Here is a 22355-nt window from a genome sequence, read left to right as displayed (position 1 = left end):
AATCATCTCTCACAGTCATTGCATTCATAAAAAAGTGAAAGAAAACAGCACCTTCCTTCCCTTTCCTTGACTTTTTAAATTTTAGTGGTATTTTTTCATAATTTAAGATCTTTCGAGAGCCTCTTTCAAGACCATGTGGGAAAGGTATTGATGTCTTCAACCTCTTACTTTACATGGGTATCTATTTGCATTATTTATTGTCTCTGACAAACAGCATAAAGTAGTCAACCTTATGTTCAGGGACTGAAATTTCACTCCCAACAAGGTGAACTGTGGTAGAGCATCTATTCATGCTGAATGTTTAATGTGATTGCAGGAGTCCTTGGATAATGTGGCAGGTGAAGTGTTGCACCACTTAAATTAAGAAGTTTAATGAGATCGTTTAACAGTGAATGTCATGTCAGTGCTTACCTGGCCACAGAGCTTGTATAAAGAATAAACATAATGAAACATTTGAACTATTTATAATTTACAGTAAATCACTGAGCCTCAATCACCAAAGGGATCACCAAATATAATTGCCAGCTAATGCTTGGTCTTCAATAAAGGTCAAGCAAAATTATAGGCACAAGCTTGGGGAGTGCTTCAGAATAGTAAGAGAATAAAGTGTCTTCTTGATGGAGCCAGGAATGCAGATACAACTGCATTTTCCATTATGGGCAATCAGGTATAACAAAGGAACTTAAACCCAGTGAAACTGCTTCTGTTTTGCTGCTTGACATTAATTTAGGATGAAGTTGTGTAGCCCTGCTTTCCATAAAATCCTGTGTTGTGAAGACTCAAGTAAATGAGACACATTCAGTAGAAGTTTTGGTCTGGCACTTGAATGAAATGTCTGTCACAATACAAATAGCACCTGAGGTTCTACACTCTGCAGGGAGGAGATGGGATGATCTGACTGGGCCTGGTGCTTTAAACAGGTGCCAGTATGGAGATTATCTTTGCCAATCAGAATAACACTCAGAAATTAGGAAAAGTGAGCTGACAAATCACTGTTGACTGACCTGCGCTTGCTTCGTGGTGTTGCCCTCTGTTGGTCGAGGTAACATTGGCTGATACAAAACCAAAGTGATGACTTCTAAATGAGGGCCCTGGGCCAGAGAATATTTGCCAAGAGTGAAGAGGTGGGAGTGCAGGGAAGAGGTGGGAGTGCAGGGAAGAGGCCTTCAGGTTTTCGTTCTTTTGGTAGAAAATAATTAAACCAACAGATTTTAGAAAGAAGGTCAACCTTTGGAAAAAATGCTTCAGCACTTTTTCAAGTTATTTTTCGGGTGCTAGAACTACCTGGAAGATCATTTCCTTGTTTCTGCCACTGGCTCAGTTTCATCCCCTGCAAAGCATGGGTGACCACCACTCTATAGAAACTACATCAGGGATGATTTCTGTTCTGTCCGATTTACCGTGACCTGCCCCGATTTCCCCTGTGACAAATGACACAACCTTTGGAGCAGGTGACTGGAAAAAAAGTGAGAGAATACAGTTTGCATGGAGTGGGTACACCAGACTGGAGCTATCCAGCTGCTCTTGCAAAACATCTCAGCTTTTGCAGGCTTGAAATGCAATATTGGAAATACAGGAAAATCTCCTCTTAGAACTGAAACAAAGCACTTAGATTCCACATACAGCACTCTAGCTTTGTGAGAAATGTCTGAGACCCAGTTGTGCCCTCTTGGTGGCTGTGAACTTAGAAATCCCAAAGCCAGCAGGGCTCATGAGAGCTGTGTCATGGCAAACAAGGCAAAGCCATTGGCTCAGAAGGCAGTTCCACTTTCTCTCTCTCACTTCTCATCATTTTGACTTGACTTAATTGAACAATTCTGTTTCTCACTGCGATTCAGACTTCAGAGCTGTCCTCCACAAATATCTCCTTCCTGGCACTACATAAATTGGTGCTGGACATGAAAGCCTGGCTAAAGGATACTGACTTTCCAGGGCTGAATTTGAGCTTACACCCCATGTGAAGTGTTGCAGCGCTGATCTGAAGGCCGTGCCACTAGAATAATGTACCAGGCACGAGGCAAATAGTACAGTGTTCTCTGAAGGGCCCTTTGGAATGTTATCCTGGGCTGCAGCACTGCTCAGTCGTCTGCCTACATCGAGATGGGAGTGCAGCACAGGTCGCTGTTGCACTACAACATCTGTTCAGATGCTGGCGCCTGAGGTTTTTATCTCAGGATTGTCACTGACACTGAATGTGGTTTTGTTTGCTCGGAATATCTTTATCTGGCAAGCCAGATGTCAATCCACTCTTAATGCTTCACAGGGAATCTTTTTTCCTGTCCAAAAGGAACTTTATCAGTGTTTTTCTTGAATCTGCATTCTCTGAGAATTTCAGATTTGCTTCTATCTTTAATCCCTCAAATAACCTTTTCTCCTCTTCTTTCCTCACTTTGCTAGCACATTTGCTTGAGATTTATATATATTTTGAATGTTACCTTTTTGATCTGCTGTTCCATTTCTCTGTTTTGCTGTTAAATTATCAATGGTTGGCAAAGCAGTGGTTTGTGGGTTTTTTTGGTCACAAATGGGTGGGGTGGAATGTGGAAATTATTGTGGCTTAAAAATTTTATTTACATCTGATGTTAACATAATGTTTTCTTCAAGCTGGCAAATGTTAGTGATGGGAGGCCCACCCTTTCTCTGTGCAGCCACAGCAGCTGAGGTTACTCCTTCTGCCCTCCCCTCCTGGATTTAAGGATTTAAAGCAGCTTTTGCTTTGGGGAACTGTAACAGCTGCAGCTCGTAGTAACTCTTCGGATATTTAGTATTTCTGAGATGTGCTCCATAGCCTCAGTCTGGCAGCAGAAATAAATGCACCCCAAACTGGAACTGGTTTGTCTATCCAGGCATCTTTACAGTGCCTGGAGAACAAAGATGCATCAATAAGGGACAGTTCTAGAATAGGATTTTTACTCAAAGTACCCTTGTACTTGGCAGCATCTTACCCTGTTGATTACAGTGCTAAACATGGAGCCCTTTATGTCTTTCTCTGAGAACTGAGACATCTGAGCCAGTGCCTGGACCCCTGGGGGAACTGCCTGGCAGATGAAAGCCCCAGATGCCAAACCTGCAGTCTGACGGGCGCTGCAGCCCCTGAGCCCACGTTGGGCTGCCTGGCTGGTGTCCCCTTCTCTTCTGGTTTGGCTCTGGGGCTGCTCACAGGGAGGTCCTCAAGCAAAGAGCCAAAGGGTTTTCATCTGTTTGCCATTTGCTTTCTGGATGTAATTTATTTTTTACTTATTTATGACTGAGAAAAATGTCTGTCTCCTAAAAGAGAGTTAAATGTGAGTCTTGCCTGGATTCATTCAGCAATCGGCCTGATCCGTACACAGTAACAGCACAAACGTTGTGATAACCATCATTTCCTAGGCTACAGTTGCATCTTCTGTCTTCAGGATGCTACAGCAATGCCTGGAACAGTATTTTTGTGAGGCGAAGTGGTGGGGCAGAGGAAGGCATTGAGCAGCATGAGGGATCTCACCAGCTCCATAGTTCTCCTTCACAGCTCCAGGGATATTTACCAAACCTGTTCTTCACTTACAGCTTGTCTTTGCAGACAAACGGCGTGGGGGGACCGAGTCAAGAAAAGAGTCCTTTGTGCAGAATGGCTCCTGTACTTTAAATCCATGGTTAGCAGAGTTCCCCACTGGCTGCCCCGTACTGGCAAACCCTTCCCGTGGTGTTTAGCTGCTCACTGCGTTCCTGGGCAGGGAGCTCCAGGGGGGGTTGAGCTCTGGTGGGATGTTGATCGTCAGGGAATTCCCAGGTGTGACTTTCTCTCTTGCGTGCTCTCCCACAACTTTGCTCCAAGAGACTTTTACTGTGGATTAAGTGTGAGGTGGGTAACAAAAGCTGCAGAGAAACAGGTCCTTGTCATGCTTACCTGGGATGAGCAGAAACGTTAATGTCTCTTCAACTCACTTGTGTTTTGTCTTTTTTTTTTTTTTCCCCCCAGAAAGTTCAGTGAAATCATTGTCAATTCCAAAAGCTAAAAGTTCTTGAAAGAGGGAAACATTCCTATTATGGCATTGCATTTTAAACCTGCTCTTCCTTTGTGGTCTCACTGAATACTCTCAGGAAATTAAAACCTGCTGAAATTGACATTAAGACACTCTTTTGTTTAGATTTCAGGATGCCACTTACAATAAAACAGCTGCAAAATAATATCTGGTGGCAGTTCAAAGTGAAGATAACACAACCTGTGCTATTATACCTTTCCCAAGTCACTCTTAAATAGCTGAGAACCAAAAGGCCGTTAAAGGGTGAGCCAAAATGTTGTTCTGATTCAGCCCTTTAGGGGTGATATTGAAATAGGAAGGAGAAGGAGAGATGAATAGATAAATTCTTCTCCTTGAAACTGTAAGAGTTGAATGGTATTTGATGTTGAAGCTTTTTCAGCTCTCACAGCTCTGTAGACCAAATGCAGGCTCTGTGAGCGTGCCCAGTGCTGCAGAGCTTGGGTGGTTCACAGGCGAGTAGGGCACCTCTGTGTGTGGTGTTCCTCATCTTCAGGGATGGGCTGCAGAATGTGTCTCTCTTGCTAAAGCTTCTTCTTATTTTTCTTTGTAGTCCTGACTAGTACTAAGTGGTCAAAACTTTGTACCTTGGGATGCTGTGGAAGCTTTGACCTGGTAGTGCAGAAATCCCAGACCTGCATTCTGCTGTGCAGTCCCAGGTAGAATCAGGGACTAGTTGGCTTTTACAGTTGCACCTTATTGCACTTGAGTACTCTTCTGCTCGTCGTGCACAGCACTACCAGAGCATTTGTGTGGTACCTCTGAATCTCTGTATAAACAGCAGTGCTGGAAGCCACTGCCTGGCCCATCTGTAGTTCCAGGCTGATGGGAGGGGACGAGGCCCTAAATGGTTCATCGTAGCACATTCCACTCTGCTGCACACAGTTTAATTATATCCATCACTCAGCATTACTTGATGAACCAGCTGTAGGCACGAGCATCCCTAAGCTTTCATCAGGATAATTGCACTCTTTGCCGCATTAGGAACTGGTTTGGGGCCAAGTCTTTTCCAAATTCAGAGTTGATCTTGGTTTAAAAGTTTGCTGCCACAAAGTCACTTCTAGCAGGTCATCTTGCAACAATGCATTCTTGGGGCAGCTGAAGGCTAAAAGGTCTATAAATCCTAATTGGTTATTTGTGTCACCTTCTGGCTTTAACTGGAGCAGCCCCAGATGTTTTAGCAGTGGCTCAGATCATTGTATTCTGCTGATGAGATGCATGGTGCCAGTCAGGTGCAAGGCAGCTTCCAAATGATTTCCATGGCAAGGGCTTGCAGGGACCGTGTCTCTGCTTGCTCTGTGAGGGTCAATGTCATTGCTGAATCCCTGTGCAGCTGGTGTTGTGTAGGCACTGAAGCTGTTCCTGTGGGGCTCAAGTCACGTTGCAGTGGCAGCTGCAGAGCTACAGCTGAAGGCTAAAACACCCTGATCTTTGTTCTCTGTGGGAAACTGGTACATGTGGTGTGTCAAGAGATACCAGTGCTGGGTATCATCACAAAGTGCCTGGAGAATCATTTGTGAGCCATTGCAGCCCAGGAGGGGCGAGGCAGCCGGGACATGGCTCCAGGTCACAGCCTGTCCACTTGGCAGTGCCAGGAGATCACTGGTGGCAGACTGCCTACCTTAAGTTCACATGCCTTTTCTAGAGTCTTTTCTTGAGTTGAAGTGAATCACTGGTTCTCTTCTGATGGAATAAGACTGTGTTGGTTGCAGCTGTGTTGAGCACAGCAGTGAGCAGGAACATCAGCCTCCCACCCTCCCAGCTGTTTTCTCTGCAGCCCAGTTACATCAGTTAGTGGATCTGTACATTCCCCTTGCAGACACCCTCTCTGCCACACATATGTGCCTCATATCCCAGCTCTGCATTCTTCACTGACTTACTCCAAAACAGTCCCAACCAAGAGTAGGGCAAGTCATCAGCTGGCACAAATTGTCAAAATAAGATCACTGCTCAACCCAAATAAAGGTAACAAAATGTGACCTTCTGTTGTTAAAACCAATTAAGTTTCCTTCCATCAACTCTCAGTTCATTATCCCTTTCACCCCCCAGGCCCTGTTCTTCCATCTTTTCAGGCTTGGTGCAGAATTAATGTTAAATCCCATTAGCCTGACCCCATTTTCCCTGTTTTCCCTTCTGGTCCTTTGAATTGATGCACTCCGACAGGTTGATTCAGCAGCTCAGGGATCAAAGGGAGTGGCAGGCCCAGGAGGAGCTTCAGGAAAGGCCTGGTTTATAACAATTCACTTTTAATGGAGTTTGTGGAAGTGCCTCAGCAGCGGGGTCTCACCGGGTGGATGAGGAGCCCTGGGCTGCATCCCTGGCACAGAGAGCACCACAGGGACCTTGTGCCCGGGGAGTCCCACCCCTGCTCCCTTGGGATCACTCCAGCTAGGAGACTGAAGCTGCTCACTGGATGAGTGTACATTCCCTCTGGCCTTTCCCTTAGCAAGTGTGAGATGGGGGAGAGCAGTTACCCAGGTCCATCTTTGCATCAGAAGAGCCATCTGCTCTCAGGGCTGTGCCCGACCCCGCTGACACCTGAGGACACCCGAGGGTCTCTGCTGTGACAGGACAGCAGGACTGCACCCCCAGACTGACAGACTCCACCAGGCACAGCTCTGCGATGATCAGCAGGGGGAAGGAGGTTTCTTTCTTGCCACTTTCTTGGAAGAAAACGAGCATTTTTGATTATAATTGCTCAACAACTATCAAATCATTTTTCAACAGTTAGCAAATCATTTTTCTTACTGACTTGTACAAATAAAATTTCAGATGCATGTGGGAATGTATGAATTGGATGAAGTGAATAGTTGCTTTAAATATGAGCTCATATTTGATTTTAATTTCTTCTCTTTTTGCACAAAACTCTTGATAAATTAATTTTAGACATGGTGAAGAAAACTGCTGAACATAAACTATGCCATGTAAAATATACATGGTATAAACAAACAAAAAGATCCTATTCAGCCCAATATCTAGATTTTTTTCTTTTTATACAAAGTCTCACTAATTTGAGTAATGAACTTGATCATTTCTGCAGCTCATTCCACTTGCTTATTTAATCAGTGATTATTGTTTTCATCAAAATGGGATGTATCGTGTAGGCAGATGAGGTTTTACATGAATATGCAGCAGCAGACAAACACTGGAAAAACACAAAGCAGTGAGCATCATTCTGTACTAAATAAAATCCCAGTGCTTTTATGAAGCTAAAATTATATCATGTTTAGTTTTAATAATTAAATATCCTTGGGTATTAGCAGCTGGTTATTCAAATATTTCAGTACTCTTCAGATACTTTTCAGCAGATATTAAGTGGACTCAGATGTTTTTGTGAGATAGGATAATCCTGTCTGTCTTAACTCTTTGTAGTGCTGCATCCTCACAAGTGATATGCTGGCATCCACAGGACCATGGCCCATCAAGAATTCGTGGTAGTTAAATGTGGGAGTTTTCTGTGAGGCAGTGGTTAGAAATGGAATGGTTTGTTATTATAATAACAGGTAAAGGCAACTTCGTGAAAAGTAAATTATCTTGGCAAATACTTTTCACCAGCTTTAGAAGTCATGCAGTAATTGGCAGCAATTACCTTTGCTGACACAATGGATGGGCCTTACGGAAAGAAGTGGTTGCTCAGGAATTTTTCCTGTGGAGAATTACCTGCCATGAGACAAGGCAAGGAAAGACAGAGCAGCTCTCAGACTGAGAGGAAGACAGTGCTGATTCTCATCTATTAACATGCTGTCACACATGGAACAACACATTTTCACAGCCTCTAAACTGGGAAACACCACAAAGCCTTTGTTATGATTTCCTGTAGCCTGTTCCAGCAGCACAGAGCTGGCTTTCTGCTCTGGCTTACACAAGCATGAACTGAGTGCACTGCACTGATTTTGGAGCATTACAGATATGAAAACAGAGTAAAGTCCTTTGCATAGTGTTTTATCAGTAGGAAAGAGGATAGAAAAAAGGGTTTTTTTCATTGATTAAAGGACTTGCAAGAGGGAACTTGACTCACTATTGAAGACACTAAAAATATTTGAAGGAAAAAAATGTGGTTAATTTGTGTACTGGGTTCTTCAAAGATGCACTTTGGGCAGAAAGTGCATTTACCAATGTTTCTGTCACTCCATAGGTTTTTTTTCTAGTGAGAGAAAGCTCTTATTGTCATAAAAGCTTTTAAATAGAAATATGCTGAAAAGAGAGATTTTTTTTTTTCCTTACAGGATTAAAACTAAGTAAATAACCTCATTAAATTTAGACATTCTGGGCATGAATCCTCTTTAGATGTGTCTCAGTGTAAATAGCAGTGTGGCTTGAAGCTGTGGAGGTAACCTCTTCAGGTGCACTGCTGCTTCCTGCTCACTGTCTGTCAAAATGATCATTTACGTCAAGGCTCAGCTTCCTTATTGATGGAAATGAAAAATGTGATAGACCTTTGACAGTGTGATATTAAAACAGCCTTCCTGTGCCAAATTGTCAGCAGATAGTGTGTGTTCATTAGCTCCACACTCTGCATTCAATCAGTCCTTACACTCTTAATAGAAAAAGGTTAAAAATATTCACATTTGGACTTGTTGATGTCATCCACCTAACTGGTGCATTTTTACCATGAAAATCACAATTCTTTCCATTTATCCTAAGCACAGCTACCTTGGAAAGTTGCTGACTGAAGTGTTAGTGGCAGCTTTTAGTGGAAGGTCAGCTAAAGTGACTAAGAGGAGCATTGGCCTCATTGTGCTTTGTGTGAGCCCATCTGCCTGCGTGTGAGGAGTTTCCCAGGAGTTCTTCTGGTGTGGGCAGGCTCACCTGCCCCTGCCTGTGCTGCTGCTTCTCCTCCATTGTATCATCAATTTGGGAAGAATTCAGCTTGAACCAGAGTGGTGACTGTTGCTGGCTTGTCTTCTGAAAGCCTGCCACGTGCATGGAGAGCAAATATGGACAGGAGCCATCACTGATGGTGCTGCTCAGGGGAGAGCAGAGCTGAGCTGGTGCTGCCAGGGATCCTGGCACAGCTCCAGAGCAGCACCTGTGCCCCTCCATGGACCAGAGGGAGACACCTTCCACTCTAATGCTGGGGGATGTTGCAAAAGAGACCCCAAACACACCTATGGCTCATCCTTTTCATGCCTGTTAACCCCAGCAGGGGTGGGAATATTTAACCAATGATCCTACCAGGGAACAACAATTAAAACAGAAGATGTGTGTTAGGCTATTTTTTTTTTTTTTTTTTTTTTTTTTTTTTTTTTTTTTTTTTAGATTTTTGTTGGTGGGATCAAAGGCCAAAAACAAACAAACAATTTGGAAACAAACTGTGAACGTGCCAGAGATGAACAGGCTAGAATATAGAATATAGAATATAGAATATAGAATATAGAATATAGAATATAGAATATAGAATATAATATGACTGCACAAACTGCCTGAGCTCCAGACAGGCATGCTGAAGAGGGGACCAGGCAGATCTGGCAGCTCTCTCTCTTAAACAGCTCCCACAAGGCCCTGCACAGAAACTTCTGCTGTGAACGTGACCTGCCTGGTGCCAGGAGGAAATCTGCTGGCACCTTAGGTCAGCAGAGTGGCACTGGGGGATGTGGTTTGGTGATGGGCTTGGCAGTGCTGGACTCAATGATCTCAAAGGTCTTTTTCAAATGAAGCATTCCTATGATTCTGTGTTTGGAGCTGACATAATGCTGAGTAATCACTGATTCTGTGAATCTCTGGGTCACTTATCGAAACAGGCTAACATTTGAGATCAGAGTGTAAGTTGAAGAGTCTAAACCCCACATTGCTGTATTTTTTCTGCAGTAATCTGCATTATTTTAATTTCCAAAGATGAATAATGCAAATGCCAGCAAGGCTTGATAAACAGTTTTTGCCAGCACTGATAAAAATGAGCATTTTTTTCATACATGCAGTTCAATAAACTGGCATCTCTCGTGAATGTGGTGGGAGAGGAATTTTGCTTCACTATAGTATATACCTTTAACAAGTTTTCTAGCCCTTATCGAAGTTAGACACACATCTGTGCCTTTACTTAAAAATATTTATTTGAAATAGGCATTTATAGGTCTTTCTAGTAAAGGCTGTCAGACACTCAGGTTCTGGGCTAGCAAGATGAAAAAAAAAAAAATAATGGTGGTGATGTGCTGATGATTCATAAACTTAAATAGAAAAATAAATAGAAAATTGTTTAACAAATCAGGGTGAAACATTTCCTTCCTTTCTAGCAAAATACCTCTGAGCTGCATGCATCAATACCAGCTTATTTAGGGAATAAGTCATCCTGCACGTAACTGATTTTCTTTGATTATTTTCATGTGTACCAGGTCTTGTGCAGTTGCACATTTGGAAGGTGCTTTAGAAGCTTTTGTTATTCAAGTATTTTTCAGTGCATTTGTTGTTGTTAAGCATACAAATAATCTAGACATAGCAATTGCATACAATTAAATTTATGAAAGGAAAATGACCTTAATGCATTTCATAGTTTTTTACTCTAAAATACAGTAACTTGCAAATTGTAGTGGCTTTAAAATCAGAGAAAAAGGGCTGCATATGACATGGTATTAGAGGGTAGTGTTTTCCTTATTTACTTTTTATTGCAGCAGCAGGGATGCTGAGAAAATGTCATTGCCACAGACAAATGAATTCCTAGGATCAATTCAAAGGTACTCCTGGGACTGAGGGGATTTTTAAAAAATGTTTTGTAGACACCAGTGAGTTAAATCTCAAAGCAGTGCTGAGTTGGGGACATACCTGTGGTAGAGGTGGACAATCTGAGTTCTAACTGGATTGGCCTCCTGGGAGAAATCTCCTTAATAAATGTACTTGTGCACGCAAGAGATGGAAGATGAGGTGAAGGACAGCTCTCAGCTCTTCACCTCGTGTGTAATCATTGCACATTCTGCTTCTGAACACATGGACATGGACCCTTACCCCTAAAGTAATCTGTGACAGTCCAGTGTGAAAATTGCATTGTTTTGGGAGAGCTCCAAGTGTGCCATAGTTCAGCACATGCTGTTCAGTGCTTCACCAGATCAGAGACACAGTGATTGCACCGTTGTATGGTGTGTTTGATAAGGCCCTGGAGATTAGATTTTAAATGCTGATGTTGAAATTGTGACATAAAGTAATTGGAAATTGAGTAATTTACTTTTTTCTCAGTGAATGTTTATTTTAAAGACAGTCAAAAGCAACAAGTTGCAAAGTTTTAATGAGTGCATGCAGTGAGAATTTTATTATCATAAAAGCTGTAGGGTTTATTAGCTGATATAGGGCTGGAGTTTGTCATTAGCTAAAGGCCTTTCAGGGTTTCATGGGATATAGCTGCAAAACATTCCAAACAAATGAATATTCTATTTTAAAAGAATAATGAGACATTGAGGGTTTTTATAGACTCCAAAGTTTGCTAAACCAATATCTCTAATTAGATGGAGAAACTCTCTATAGATGCTTTGCATCAACGGCAGTACACACAGCAAATGTTTTAAGTATTTACATATCAAATACTGCTGGCAGCGTTTTGGCAGCAGTCCAGAGCTGTAGATAGTTTTAATCACATTTGTTCATTAATCCTTGGTGGAATTCTCTTATAAGGTCTCTTTAGGATTTTCATTTAAGTGTGTGCTGCTGCTTCTCAGCAGTGGGCTTATTTATTTATTTTATAAATGCTGTCTGAAGCCTTGAATTTATAGAAAAGAGGTTGTGGAGTGGCTCAGGAAGCAGACTATGGAGTATATTCTATTTTCTCTCAGTAGATCTCCTTTGTACCCAGGCATTTATGTACTCTCACTGGGAGGAGGTTTATTCAGCAGTGTGACATCTAAAAAAGACTTCCACTCTTTTTTGACTGTGCTAGTTCTTTTCTTTTCCATAGGAAACCGACAGTGGTTGAATGGGAAGCAGTAATTGAAAGTACAGCAAAGGGGGCTGTATTGCTAACAGAACGTCTGGAGCATCACACAGCACTGGCAAAGCTGCACTGAGAGCTGCATCCCTTGTGATGACTGATCAGTGCCTGCAGCTCCAAATGCAGGAGGCTGACACTTTGAAATACACAGGTGTGGATTCCCAGCCCAGATGGCAGCGCTGGTGCTGGAGCACAACTCTCATCTCCCAAGCACTCCAGCGAGCTCAGCTGCTAAGGCAATAGCTTCCTTCCATTATCGTGTTCCTCTGTTGAACCTGACTTGAAAGACAAAACAAACCATTTAAGACAGCACTGTTGCAAAAGCAGAGGTATTAACTGTCACCCAGAGCCTTCCTCATGCAGTTGGCCCCTGAAATTATATCTGTTGTTCTCATTTTTATGGTACATTTTATGAACAACTGTTGTTACAGGAATCAGCTTTGCTGAGAGAGGCCTGCCGTGCTAACCTCTGTTCTGTGATGGATAGCAAAGGCTAAATACAGCCTTCCCCTTTCTTTGCATTTTTAGATGGCAGACTTGTTTGGGATTTTTTCCTTACTACAGCCTGGGTCAGGCTCCTCTGAGCCTCCCCTTGCAGTAAATTGCCTTTGGAGAGGCAGGAGGACTTGGGAGCATCAGTGAGAGGGTCAGGCTGCCTATCCAAGGTCTGAAAGCTGAACCTTGCAAAGTTTTTCCTGTATTCTCCTCATGCTGCGTTTGTGTGGTTGGTCATCTTGCTGGTAGTGTTCCAGAAGGAGGTTTTGTAGGTTTTTGCTTTTTTCTGTTGGATTCATCCATTGCATCCTTTTGTAAGGCTACGTGCTGTGCCCACGTGTGTGCCAGCTGGCCTGGTGGAAGGGCCAGAACAGGTCAGGGTCCCTTTCTGGGGTGGGAAGATGCCACGAGTGCTGCTGTGTCCCAGCAGACACAGGAGTGCAGCTTCCAGAGTGCAGCAGGTGCTGTGCAGGTGTGTGCAGGACCTGGCAACCCCCCTTCCCTGGCTCCTGGGCTGCTCTCCTTCCTCCCCAGCTCCTCTGTGCCCCGCAGTGATGCAGAACCTGGGGAGCCAGTCTGAGCACAGGCACTCCTTATGTGAGAGGGAGAGGGATAGCCCCGGGCTGGGGATAACCAGGGAAGGAACTCTCCTGCCACGGGGGCTTGGTAGTGATGGCATGTCCTGATATTCTACAATACTGGGTTAATGACTATGAAATTAATAACTTACTGAAATCAGTGAGCTTAAGCATCATTATAAGAATTTATTGAAAAGAAGATAGCAGAATTTAAGGCTCTCAGTTCTTCCACTTCCAGGCTCCTGTGTGCACATCTGCATGTTTAACCGTGTTTAGCCACATTAACCATTAATATCATGCTTCACTCTGAATAGATGAGTTTTGTCCCATAATTCTGGTTCTCTTCTCTGAAGTCTTTTCCTTCTCTAACAGCGACCTTGCTGGGGTTGCTGTAGGTCTGGGTTCTGTGGGGCTGGGCCTTCACACAGTCACAGGAGTCCTGGGAAAGGAAACTGTGGAGATGAGTCAGGCGGGTATGGGTGGAAATACCAAAGCTTTGGGCACTGGGAGAACTTGTAACAGTTTTGACTTTTCTCTTCTGACTGTGTGTTTGCCTTCATCATCCTTGCTTCAGAGCTTTCATTGCTGCTTCAAACCACATTAGCCTCCTTGCCCTATTCTCCCAAACCCTTTTGCCTTTGTGTTTCTTTTTTGCCTGTTCAGCTGCTCTTGTGATCCTTGCCTGGCTCTCCAGCACTCCACACCAAGCAGAACTGCTGCTGTGTTTGCTGCCACCGCTGCTCACCACAGGCAGGGCTGATCCCCTCCTTGCACTCATTCCTCCTGGGCAGCAGCCACCAGGCTTGTCATTAGATAGCCCTAAGTTAATCAAGATAAATAATTAATAAACTCAGAGCAGTTCTCTTTCCTTCATCTGATTCTTACACAGAATCAAACCATCTTGTTTCCATACCTGTGTGCTGCCAAAAGCTTCTGAACTTTTGATCCAACTTAGCCAAATTGTTACTAAATGGAATAGGTTTTGACATTCTAATAATCCCATTGAAATGTCTGCTATTCCATACATCCTTGAAATTGCCTGTGAGTTAAAGTATCTTGCTAAATCAAGAACATTTTTATTAGCCATCACTATCTTCCAGAAGTAACAATCTCTTGTTTTCCTTTTCTCCTAGTCTCCAAAGACTTTCCAGATCTATTTTCACAGCTGCAGACTGAGGGCATCTCTGCTCTTTGCTTGGATTAGTCACCAGGGTTGGAGGGTTTGCTTAAAACCAGCAAGAGCAGCACTGCCCTTTGTTCTGGGCAGTGTCTGGCCATGGCTGTGTGCAGGGCTTCTTGTGCTGCTTTCTGCACAGCCCTCCAGCGTGTTCAGACAGTGCAAAAACAGTCAGTGTTTCTCTTTCAGTTTTTCATTTCAGTCCCCAGTGTACAGGCCATGTTCTGAAGTTATTGCCATGCTCAGCATGTGTGTGTGCTTGCTGAGTGCCTGGTTTGCCTGCTCACACCCTGGGACTGCTCAGTCCCAGGCCAGGGGCTGCTCATGAGGAAACACTGGTAGCAGACTTTGCTTTGCTTTGGCAATACCTTCTGAATTTCCTTCTGCATGTAGGACTGCCCTTTTTCTCTTCCTTAGACCTGTAACTCTAATCTTGACCCGAACCCCAAGCAGAGCCCCAGCCCAGGGGCTCAGCCATGTCCCCAGTTGAGCAGTGCCGTGGCTGAGCTTTGCTGGGTGGCATCTCAGCAGGTGGGCACAGTGCTCTGCCCCCACCACCCCCGTCCCCCCTTGCTGCAGGACCTGACCGAGGTGGCCTCAGCAAAGGTCTGGGGGAGATGGGCACCCCCGTCCCAGCTGGCAGACCTGCCCTTGCTGAACACCAGATCTGCACCAGTGAACTCAAAGGTGCTTTTGTTTCCCATCACTCTTCTTCACTTGTCACCTTCTCGTGGCAGCCCTCCCACATGCACAGGCGTTCTCCACTCTCAGAGTTCACTGGAGGATCAGTTCTGCATTTCTCCCTGTGCTGCACACCTGGAAATGCCCATTTTCTCTCAGCCTCTCTACACTCACACCACCCTCCCTCCCTGCTAATGATACAGGTAACCAGCTGACTAATCCTTCTCCCTGGTGCCTTGCCCTCCAAGTGAGTTTAATAGCAAAAGGAAATAGAAGTGGGAGCTGTGTGGATGCATCCATCAGGCCCAGCCTCAGGCACCAACTGCAGAAGGGCTTTTTCCTCCATCTGTATTCGTGCTGAGTTACACGCTGGGGAAACTGGTAGGAATGTGATATGTAATATCAGTGTATTTTTAATCAGTAGCATGAACTACCCTCCCTCTCCCCATGACTTGATTTCCTTCTTAGGAAGGCTCTGTTGCACTTGTTACTTTTCTGTTTCACCATGATAGTTAGTAAAAGATTTTGTGCCAAATTTATGCTCAGTGAATTATCCCTGAAATTTGTGGAGCTACAGCAGAATTTAATTTGGCAGTGTGAGTTGCTCTTGCTCCCAGTGATGTCTTCAGCTGAAAATCTCAGCTTTCTATTGCCTTACTTAGAGAAAAAATGGGCTCATGTCTCCAGTCTTTGTCCAAAGGAGTGCCAGAGGCATTGGAAATAGCTGGTGCCAGAGGCTCTGCCGTGGCAGAGACTCCACTGCTGCTCTGTGTGAAGTGTGGCAGCAATCTGTGCCAGAGGCATTTAGGAAATCTACCCCGAAGGCAAAGTTTTCTGAAAGGTGAGGAGGATTTTAACAAATACATTAAAATCTAAGGCATGTTCAATACCTTTGATTTTCTTCTTAGTATCTTCTGGTGGAATAAGTCAGAGGTGATGTGCAGCATCCTCATGATGTTGGGGCCAGAAGGAGCACTTTGAATGAAAGCTTAATGGAAATTCAGTGTGCTGCCATGCTGAGCATGGAATTGGTTGGCTGCATAAATCTAAATGTCAATTAACTAGAAAGTTTTACCAAATGGAACTATGATGTTTTAGTTCCATGTTGTCAACACATGAAAAGAAGCATATTAATTGACAAGGAGTAAAACTCTGTATGAGTTCTTTAAAACAAACAATTAAAAATATTCAAAGTAGGACCAAGATAACAGCAATGTTTTCAAGAAGAGGGAAAATGTCAATTATTGATTACTTTGAGAACTAAGCATTATTTGGACATTTACAAGAATTATCTAAAAGCTGAGAAGCAATGAGTTTGTGTGGCAGCCCCAATACCCAATACACTTGGTAGAGTACTGCTGAATAGCAAAATACAGGTTGGTGAGCAATCTAGAAATGGTGATGTTTTATTGAGTGGTGTGGATTGTTACTTTGGTTGATTTCCTTTTTATCCTGTAAGGAAATTAAAGCTCAAGCACTTCCAAACTTGATTATATTTCTAAAGATCATCTTTGCATGCCAGCTTTTGCCTAGAAACTCACTTGAAGACGTCAGCCATTGAAACCATTTCATGTGGAAGCATTGCTAAGTAAATTCACTAAATGCCTATTCATCCCAGTAAGATGGAGAGTCACTGGAGCAGCAAATGTGAAAATCTGCACAGCTTACTATACAGAAAGCAGTTTCTGAGTTTGTCAAATTGAGATGCAGAGTCTGACCCTGGGAGGTATTGCAGCTCACATGAGGGAGTAAAGGAGGAGGGTCTCAGGGCCTGGTCTGTCAGGATGGTTGATTGACAGATAATTCATTTGGTCTGGATAAAATCAGTGAGTTTATGAAAATAGTTTACTTGGCTGATAACATTTCCAGGTTGCAGCCTGACCCCAGAAGTTAAACACATTTTGTACAGTTAAACACATTCAGGTTTAACTTGGTTTTCTGTGGCTTATAATAATGGAATGTTTTCAAAATACAGTACTATTGACAGCTCTTTTATCTTGAGTTTTTCTGCCATCAACTTCATTACAGACCATTGCTTAAATGGCGTTGTATCCATAAGGTTGTGGGTTTGAATGCTGTTCAGGAGATTAGGATCTTTTTAATGTGATTTATTCAGTTTTCCTAAATATGCTGACCTAGATAAATAGAGAACATTTTTGTTCCATTGTTAAAGAAATAACAGACCACAAAAGCTGTCAAGCGTAAATACATTCTTGGACATGTCAGCTGAAATGCTGAAAATGCTGGTGTCAGATTGCCTGTCATACTAATTGGAATTAACCTTCCAAATTCCTTTGTTCCTATTAATTATATTGCCTTTTTGACATCAGAATTCTCTTGCTTTATGCATTCCAACCTTGGCCTCATCTCTATTACACAATGAAAACAAATAAAATGCCAATAGATACTGAACCAAATTCCCTAGGAAATGTCTGGCAAAGCGTGTAAAATGGGACTATCAGCGCAGTCATCTTGCAGCTGGATTTTCATACTTAACAGGTGTTGAGCAGTATTACTTCATACATACTCTGTTATAGTGCTTAAAATACCTGCCAAGGGTTGATAAGAAATTTGTTAAGGTGTGTTAAAGAAAAAGCTGTGCTTCCTTCCAAGTATGCTTTCCTGAGCAGAGGGAGTCATTGAAGTCCAGCAGCAGGATGGGAGGTTTTTTTGGAACCACCTCCTTCAGAATCTGAGAATGGTCCCCAAATGAGAACAATAAGTATGTCAATTGCTCTAGACACAGTGGTTTTCACAGTGTGATTTGTGCACCTTTTGTTCTTTCTCCTGCAGGACAAACGATCAGCTCGTGGCATTCCTGTCCAGATACCGTGATATGAACTTCTTGAAATCACATGGGAGGGACAATGCAAGGTGAGTTGGCCCTTTCCTCACCCTATTTTAACCAAAGCACTGAGAATTATTGTATGGTGATGGTTTTCCAGCACTACCTGACTGAAGAAATCCCTAGTCCAGGAAAGAGAAGGGAAGGAGGAGGAAACCCTTTCCTGAGGATGGTTGTTTCTTTTTCCAGAATGACTTCTTCCCAAAGATGCTTTTGTGGGGAGAGAGGCACTAAGCAGACTGATGTTGCTTCCTCATGGGGACTTGGCACAGATCAATGTTTTGTGAGCAAGTGGCAACTGCCCCCCACTCCAGCACTGCCCAGGTGGCCCCAGGCACTCTGGTGAGCAAGAGCTGTGTTAGCTGAGGTCTGCAGCAAAGCCTGGCATGGGCAGAGCCCCGGCTGTGGGAGCCTGTAGCAGCCTGCAGTGCCAGTAAGAGTGACGATAGTGGCTGGAGCTTATCACAATCTACTAAAGTTTGGAGGTCCTTAAATCAAATCCTTCTTCATTCACCCTGCACGGGTCTCAGGGAGAAGAGAATGTGCTGTGTTTCCCACCAGTCATCAGTAATACTTAAACTTGCCACTGTGGTTTGAGGGAGCAGCAGTGACCAAACACCATCTTCCAAAGATTTCAACAACCTCTGCACATGAAAGAACTTTCCCATCTGACTGCTGTGGTCCTGTTTTCCTATTAATTCATAGTTCTGCTGTTCCTCTTTTTCGCCAGTTTTGTACCATAACATCAGTCCTACTGCGCTTCCAGCAACTCCATATGCTGAGTCCCAGTGGCTTTGCATCTAAAAATACTGTTTTATTCTGCTTGGGTCACCAGGTCTTCCCTTTATTCTGTAAAATGTCAAGTGTACCCAGAGAATGGGACACCCTGAGTCGTGTGCTCAGCACAGCAGGCAGACAGGATAACTCACAGGGCTCTCTCTCTTCTTGGCCGTTCTTACTCTTGTCACTAGATTTATCAATTCTGTCGTGTTCCTGTTTAAATTAAGTCCTCACAAGCATTCATCTTGTGCATGCAGAAATTCTGTAGCAGGTAGTAAAAAATAATCCTGTGAGGAGTAATATTTAAAGCCAAGTCAACAGTTTTCACAGGAGAGTCCCTGGTTTGGGAAATGCAGAGTGTCAGAGTGATGGGCAGGCTGAGCTGTAGCTGGCAATAGTGATCCACAGCAGAGTTAGTGAAAGAGGAGAGAAAGAACCAGGGAGAAGCAGCCGGTCTCTTAAGCCTCCTTGCTCCTCTGGTGCACCTGAGTCTTCTCAAATTCCCTGAGCTGGCTAAGGAAAATAACTAATGAATGATGACACACTAACATCAGGCTGGTTCAAATATGCCAAGTTCAGCTGGATCAGAGCAATTTAGATCAATAAAACACACTACGCTGATACGAATTTAATAATGAAATGAGCTAAGGTGCCACTTGTCCTTCCACCACAGGAATAACAAACTCCTTTAGTAGTTCAATGGTTCTCTTTGTATGAACAACTAAATACGTTTTAGCTTATTACAAGATGTCACTGTGTTTTGTTTTTTTTCCTGGATTTCTACCATAAATTCCCTGTGCATCAGGGAACATGCTTTGGGACACAAGTGCAGATTTGCCATCCCTGTCTGCCTAATCCCCACGTCCCATAAGTGCTCCCACTGCTGACCACTGGATGAATGGATCCTTTCACATTACCCCTTGGCATGTCCCCAGATGTTCTACCAGGGAGATAGAGTGACTTCCCTCCTCCTGCACAGCCCAGGCAGCTGCAGACACACTCAAGCCAGCAGCTGCAAACACCTCTGAGTAATGCTGGTGTTTGGTAAAAATTCATTCCATTGTTTCCAAAAGCTGATCAAAAAGTAGTTATCCCCTGTTTGTATTGTGGGTGAATTTCCAGCTCTGCATCTACCTGTTGAGAGAGAAATATCTAAAGTGAAGATTTCTAGCCTGATATTTCATGTTTAGTGTTGGAGTGAGTCAGTCTTGTCTAAGCTGGTCAGTGTACCCTCTGCTCTCCCCATCTGACACACAATTCCCACCTGACTTTCACTGTGTGCCCGGGGGTGTGAGCTGTGCTCATACCAGTGAGGTTTATCCCTGTGGTTGGAATGGTGAAGTCCTCTGGGCTGAAATACCTTCTTCAAGCTCAGGCAGGTGAGACAAGAGCAAAGGCCCACCTAGGCTGTCACCCTGTGTCCATGTCCTACAGCCAGTGTCCCCAGGGAGCAGGAGGATGTGGTGTTGCTTTACAGTATTGTCCCAGCCTCTTGTGACCTTTGCCTGGGGAATTTCCACAGCTCAACTCAGTGACTTGCTCATTTTAAGAGTAAGGGATGACTATTTTTTTCTATTAATTTTTCCAGTTTTTAAATTTTGCTCTTTGCTTTGTCCTATCACAGCCCAGGGGAAAAGAAATACCCATGAAGAGAATGGTATGGCCAAGAGCTTAGTAAGGTCTGGAAGAGAAGCAACAGCCTCGAGGATTGGCAGCAAAAAGTTAAGAAAAAAAGGACAGCTTTTAGAACACAGGCCAGTGTCCATGTTATTGGGCAACAGAAGAAAACTCCCTTAGGATATTCTATCTCAAAACACACTGTAACAGAATTTTTCATTTAAAACAACTAATTGAAGCCATGGTAAGGGAGAGGACACTGGACTATACTGGCTGCTGCCCTGTGTACAGTAATGATTGAGCTGGTCCAAGGTCTTTTTCTCAAAACGTGAACTAATGATACAGGAGCACAGCATCTAAACCAAATTGAAAGCAATGTATGAACCTTGCTAATACTTTCAATTTTGATTTATGGATGAATAGTGGTTCCTAATCAATAAGCTTTTCAACTATCTAAACAACTGAAAACTCTTGTTTTGTAAACAAGAAAACAACTTGTAAACAACTGAAAACTCTTAATTTTAAGTCATCATAGTCTTTGGATCACACAACAGAGAAAGTTTAGAAGGGCTATCTTAAAGCTGAAATGCTTGTACAGCTCAATTACATTGTACTTTGTATTCCAGCCATCACAGTATCAGTATCAGTACATGTTTTACTGCCAAATAAGGAGAGAAACCAGGCTTCCTTTTATAGAGTTAAGTTTTGTTTTAGTTATGCCAAAGTAATGAAAAAGTGCATCGCTCTGATTTTCCTTTAGTGGCTTCAGCAGAGAGAATGGACATGAAAATGGCTCCTTCACTCAGCTGGAGAAGCATTATTTCCTGACAGAGGTGGATGTATGAAATGAAATTGTACACAGTGGCTGGGGTTATTACCTAGTGCTTAGTGGGCAACACATTTCCTCCTCTTTTCAGTGTCTTAGACTATTAAAAGCAAGTGAATAACCTGGTGGTTGTAAAAGCTGTTGCAATTTGGAATACGCAGAAGATTTTTTCTTTTTTGGCAGGAGCAGCACCTGGCTGATGTATTATAAAATAGAAAGACAGTCAAATGTGACATCTTCAAAGACAGGCAGGAAAAGGGGGACTTTGCATAGAAACCTTTCCCCAGCAGTCATTTGGGAGCAGTGTAAAAATGCTGTGAAGGCTGGATGCTGTTAGATCTTAGAGGAATCTTGAGCTCATAGGCAGAATACAAACAGCTAAAGAAAAGGCCCTTAAAAGTTTGGTGTGTATCCATATTCTTTTCTTCTGCTGATGTTTTCTCCTCATTAATGCTATTCTTTGCAGTTGTCTTATGCCCTTTCTGGCTTCTGGGTTACAGATAATTTTAGAGGTGTTGGTGAACTGTACCAAGGAGCATCACAATTCCAGTTCTCAGAGGCTAGAGAAACCCTAGCTCCAAAGAACTGGAGCACGTTCCCAAAATCTCCACTGCTGGCACACATCTGTTGCACCCACCCCCATTTCAGAGGTGCCTTTTTTCTTCAGTGGCACACGCTCTTTGTTGGTGTGCTGTACACGGGTTTGATGGGGGTTTGGTGGTCAGTTAGGAAAATGGATCACACAGTAAATGCTGTTGTGTATTGCACTGATGAATTGCCCAGTAAGTACCCAAATACTAGGGAAAAAAAAGGATTAATTATCACTGGTGTTGGAGTAGTTTAACTGCATGTCCTCGCAGCACTTACACTGCTGCTCATGTAACACATCTGGTGGTTCCTTTGGCACAAATCACCCTCAGGCTCATACTTTTTTTGCTAAAATTTTTAGAACACTTGAGTGTTCTGGAGCACATGGACTAAGAGCTATTTTTTGCTTGGAAGCAGTTCAGCCCAACAGTTGCATGAGAAGTGTAGCGACTGAAATAGCAACATGCATCTTCTGTGCAAAGAGACTGCACTTCAAAAATTCAGACATTACAGCTAACTTTCAAATGTTCTTAGTGCTTTATGCTAAGCATTAGGGGAGCCATAAAGCCTTTACTGCTTCAGCTTGACAATTTGCCTCCTTGTAGGGCTTTTATTTCTGCTCGGCTTTAGAAAACAGTGCTCTAAGCTGTCAGTGCAAAGAGAAACAAAAACAGCCATGTGTCTTGACGTGGGACTAAGTAGGATGTTCTTTGTTCTTAGAGTGTACAAGCAAGATCATCCACTGGTTCAGGAAGGTGCTTTAAGTGAGAAGGTTTGAAGTAGCCATACTTTATGGGGCAAGGATTAATTAGGAAGGAGGTGAAAATTGAGATACTGGTAAAA

General features: G+C 43.3%; 1 protein-coding gene across 2 annotated transcripts in view; it reads left to right on the top strand.

The window, feature by feature from the left end:
* XYLT1 (xylosyltransferase 1) overlaps window positions 1–22355 on the top strand; it is a 169439-nt gene that overhangs the window by 113016 nt on the left and 34068 nt on the right. For both annotated transcript variants that reach the window (XM_069029691.1, XM_069029692.1), the window contains one exon: window positions 17650–17730. In XM_069029691.1, the coding sequence (XP_068885792.1) occupies window positions 17650–17730 (81 nt within the window). The remainder of the gene's footprint in view (window positions 1–17649; window positions 17731–22355) is intronic.

Source organism: Aphelocoma coerulescens, chromosome 14, assembly GCF_041296385.1.
Source record: "Aphelocoma coerulescens isolate FSJ_1873_10779 chromosome 14, UR_Acoe_1.0, whole genome shotgun sequence".
NCBI lineage: Eukaryota > Metazoa > Chordata > Aves > Passeriformes > Corvidae > Aphelocoma > Aphelocoma coerulescens.
The sequence above is the reverse complement of the archived record's forward strand: the minus strand, read 5'-3'. Positions and strand labels throughout refer to the sequence as shown.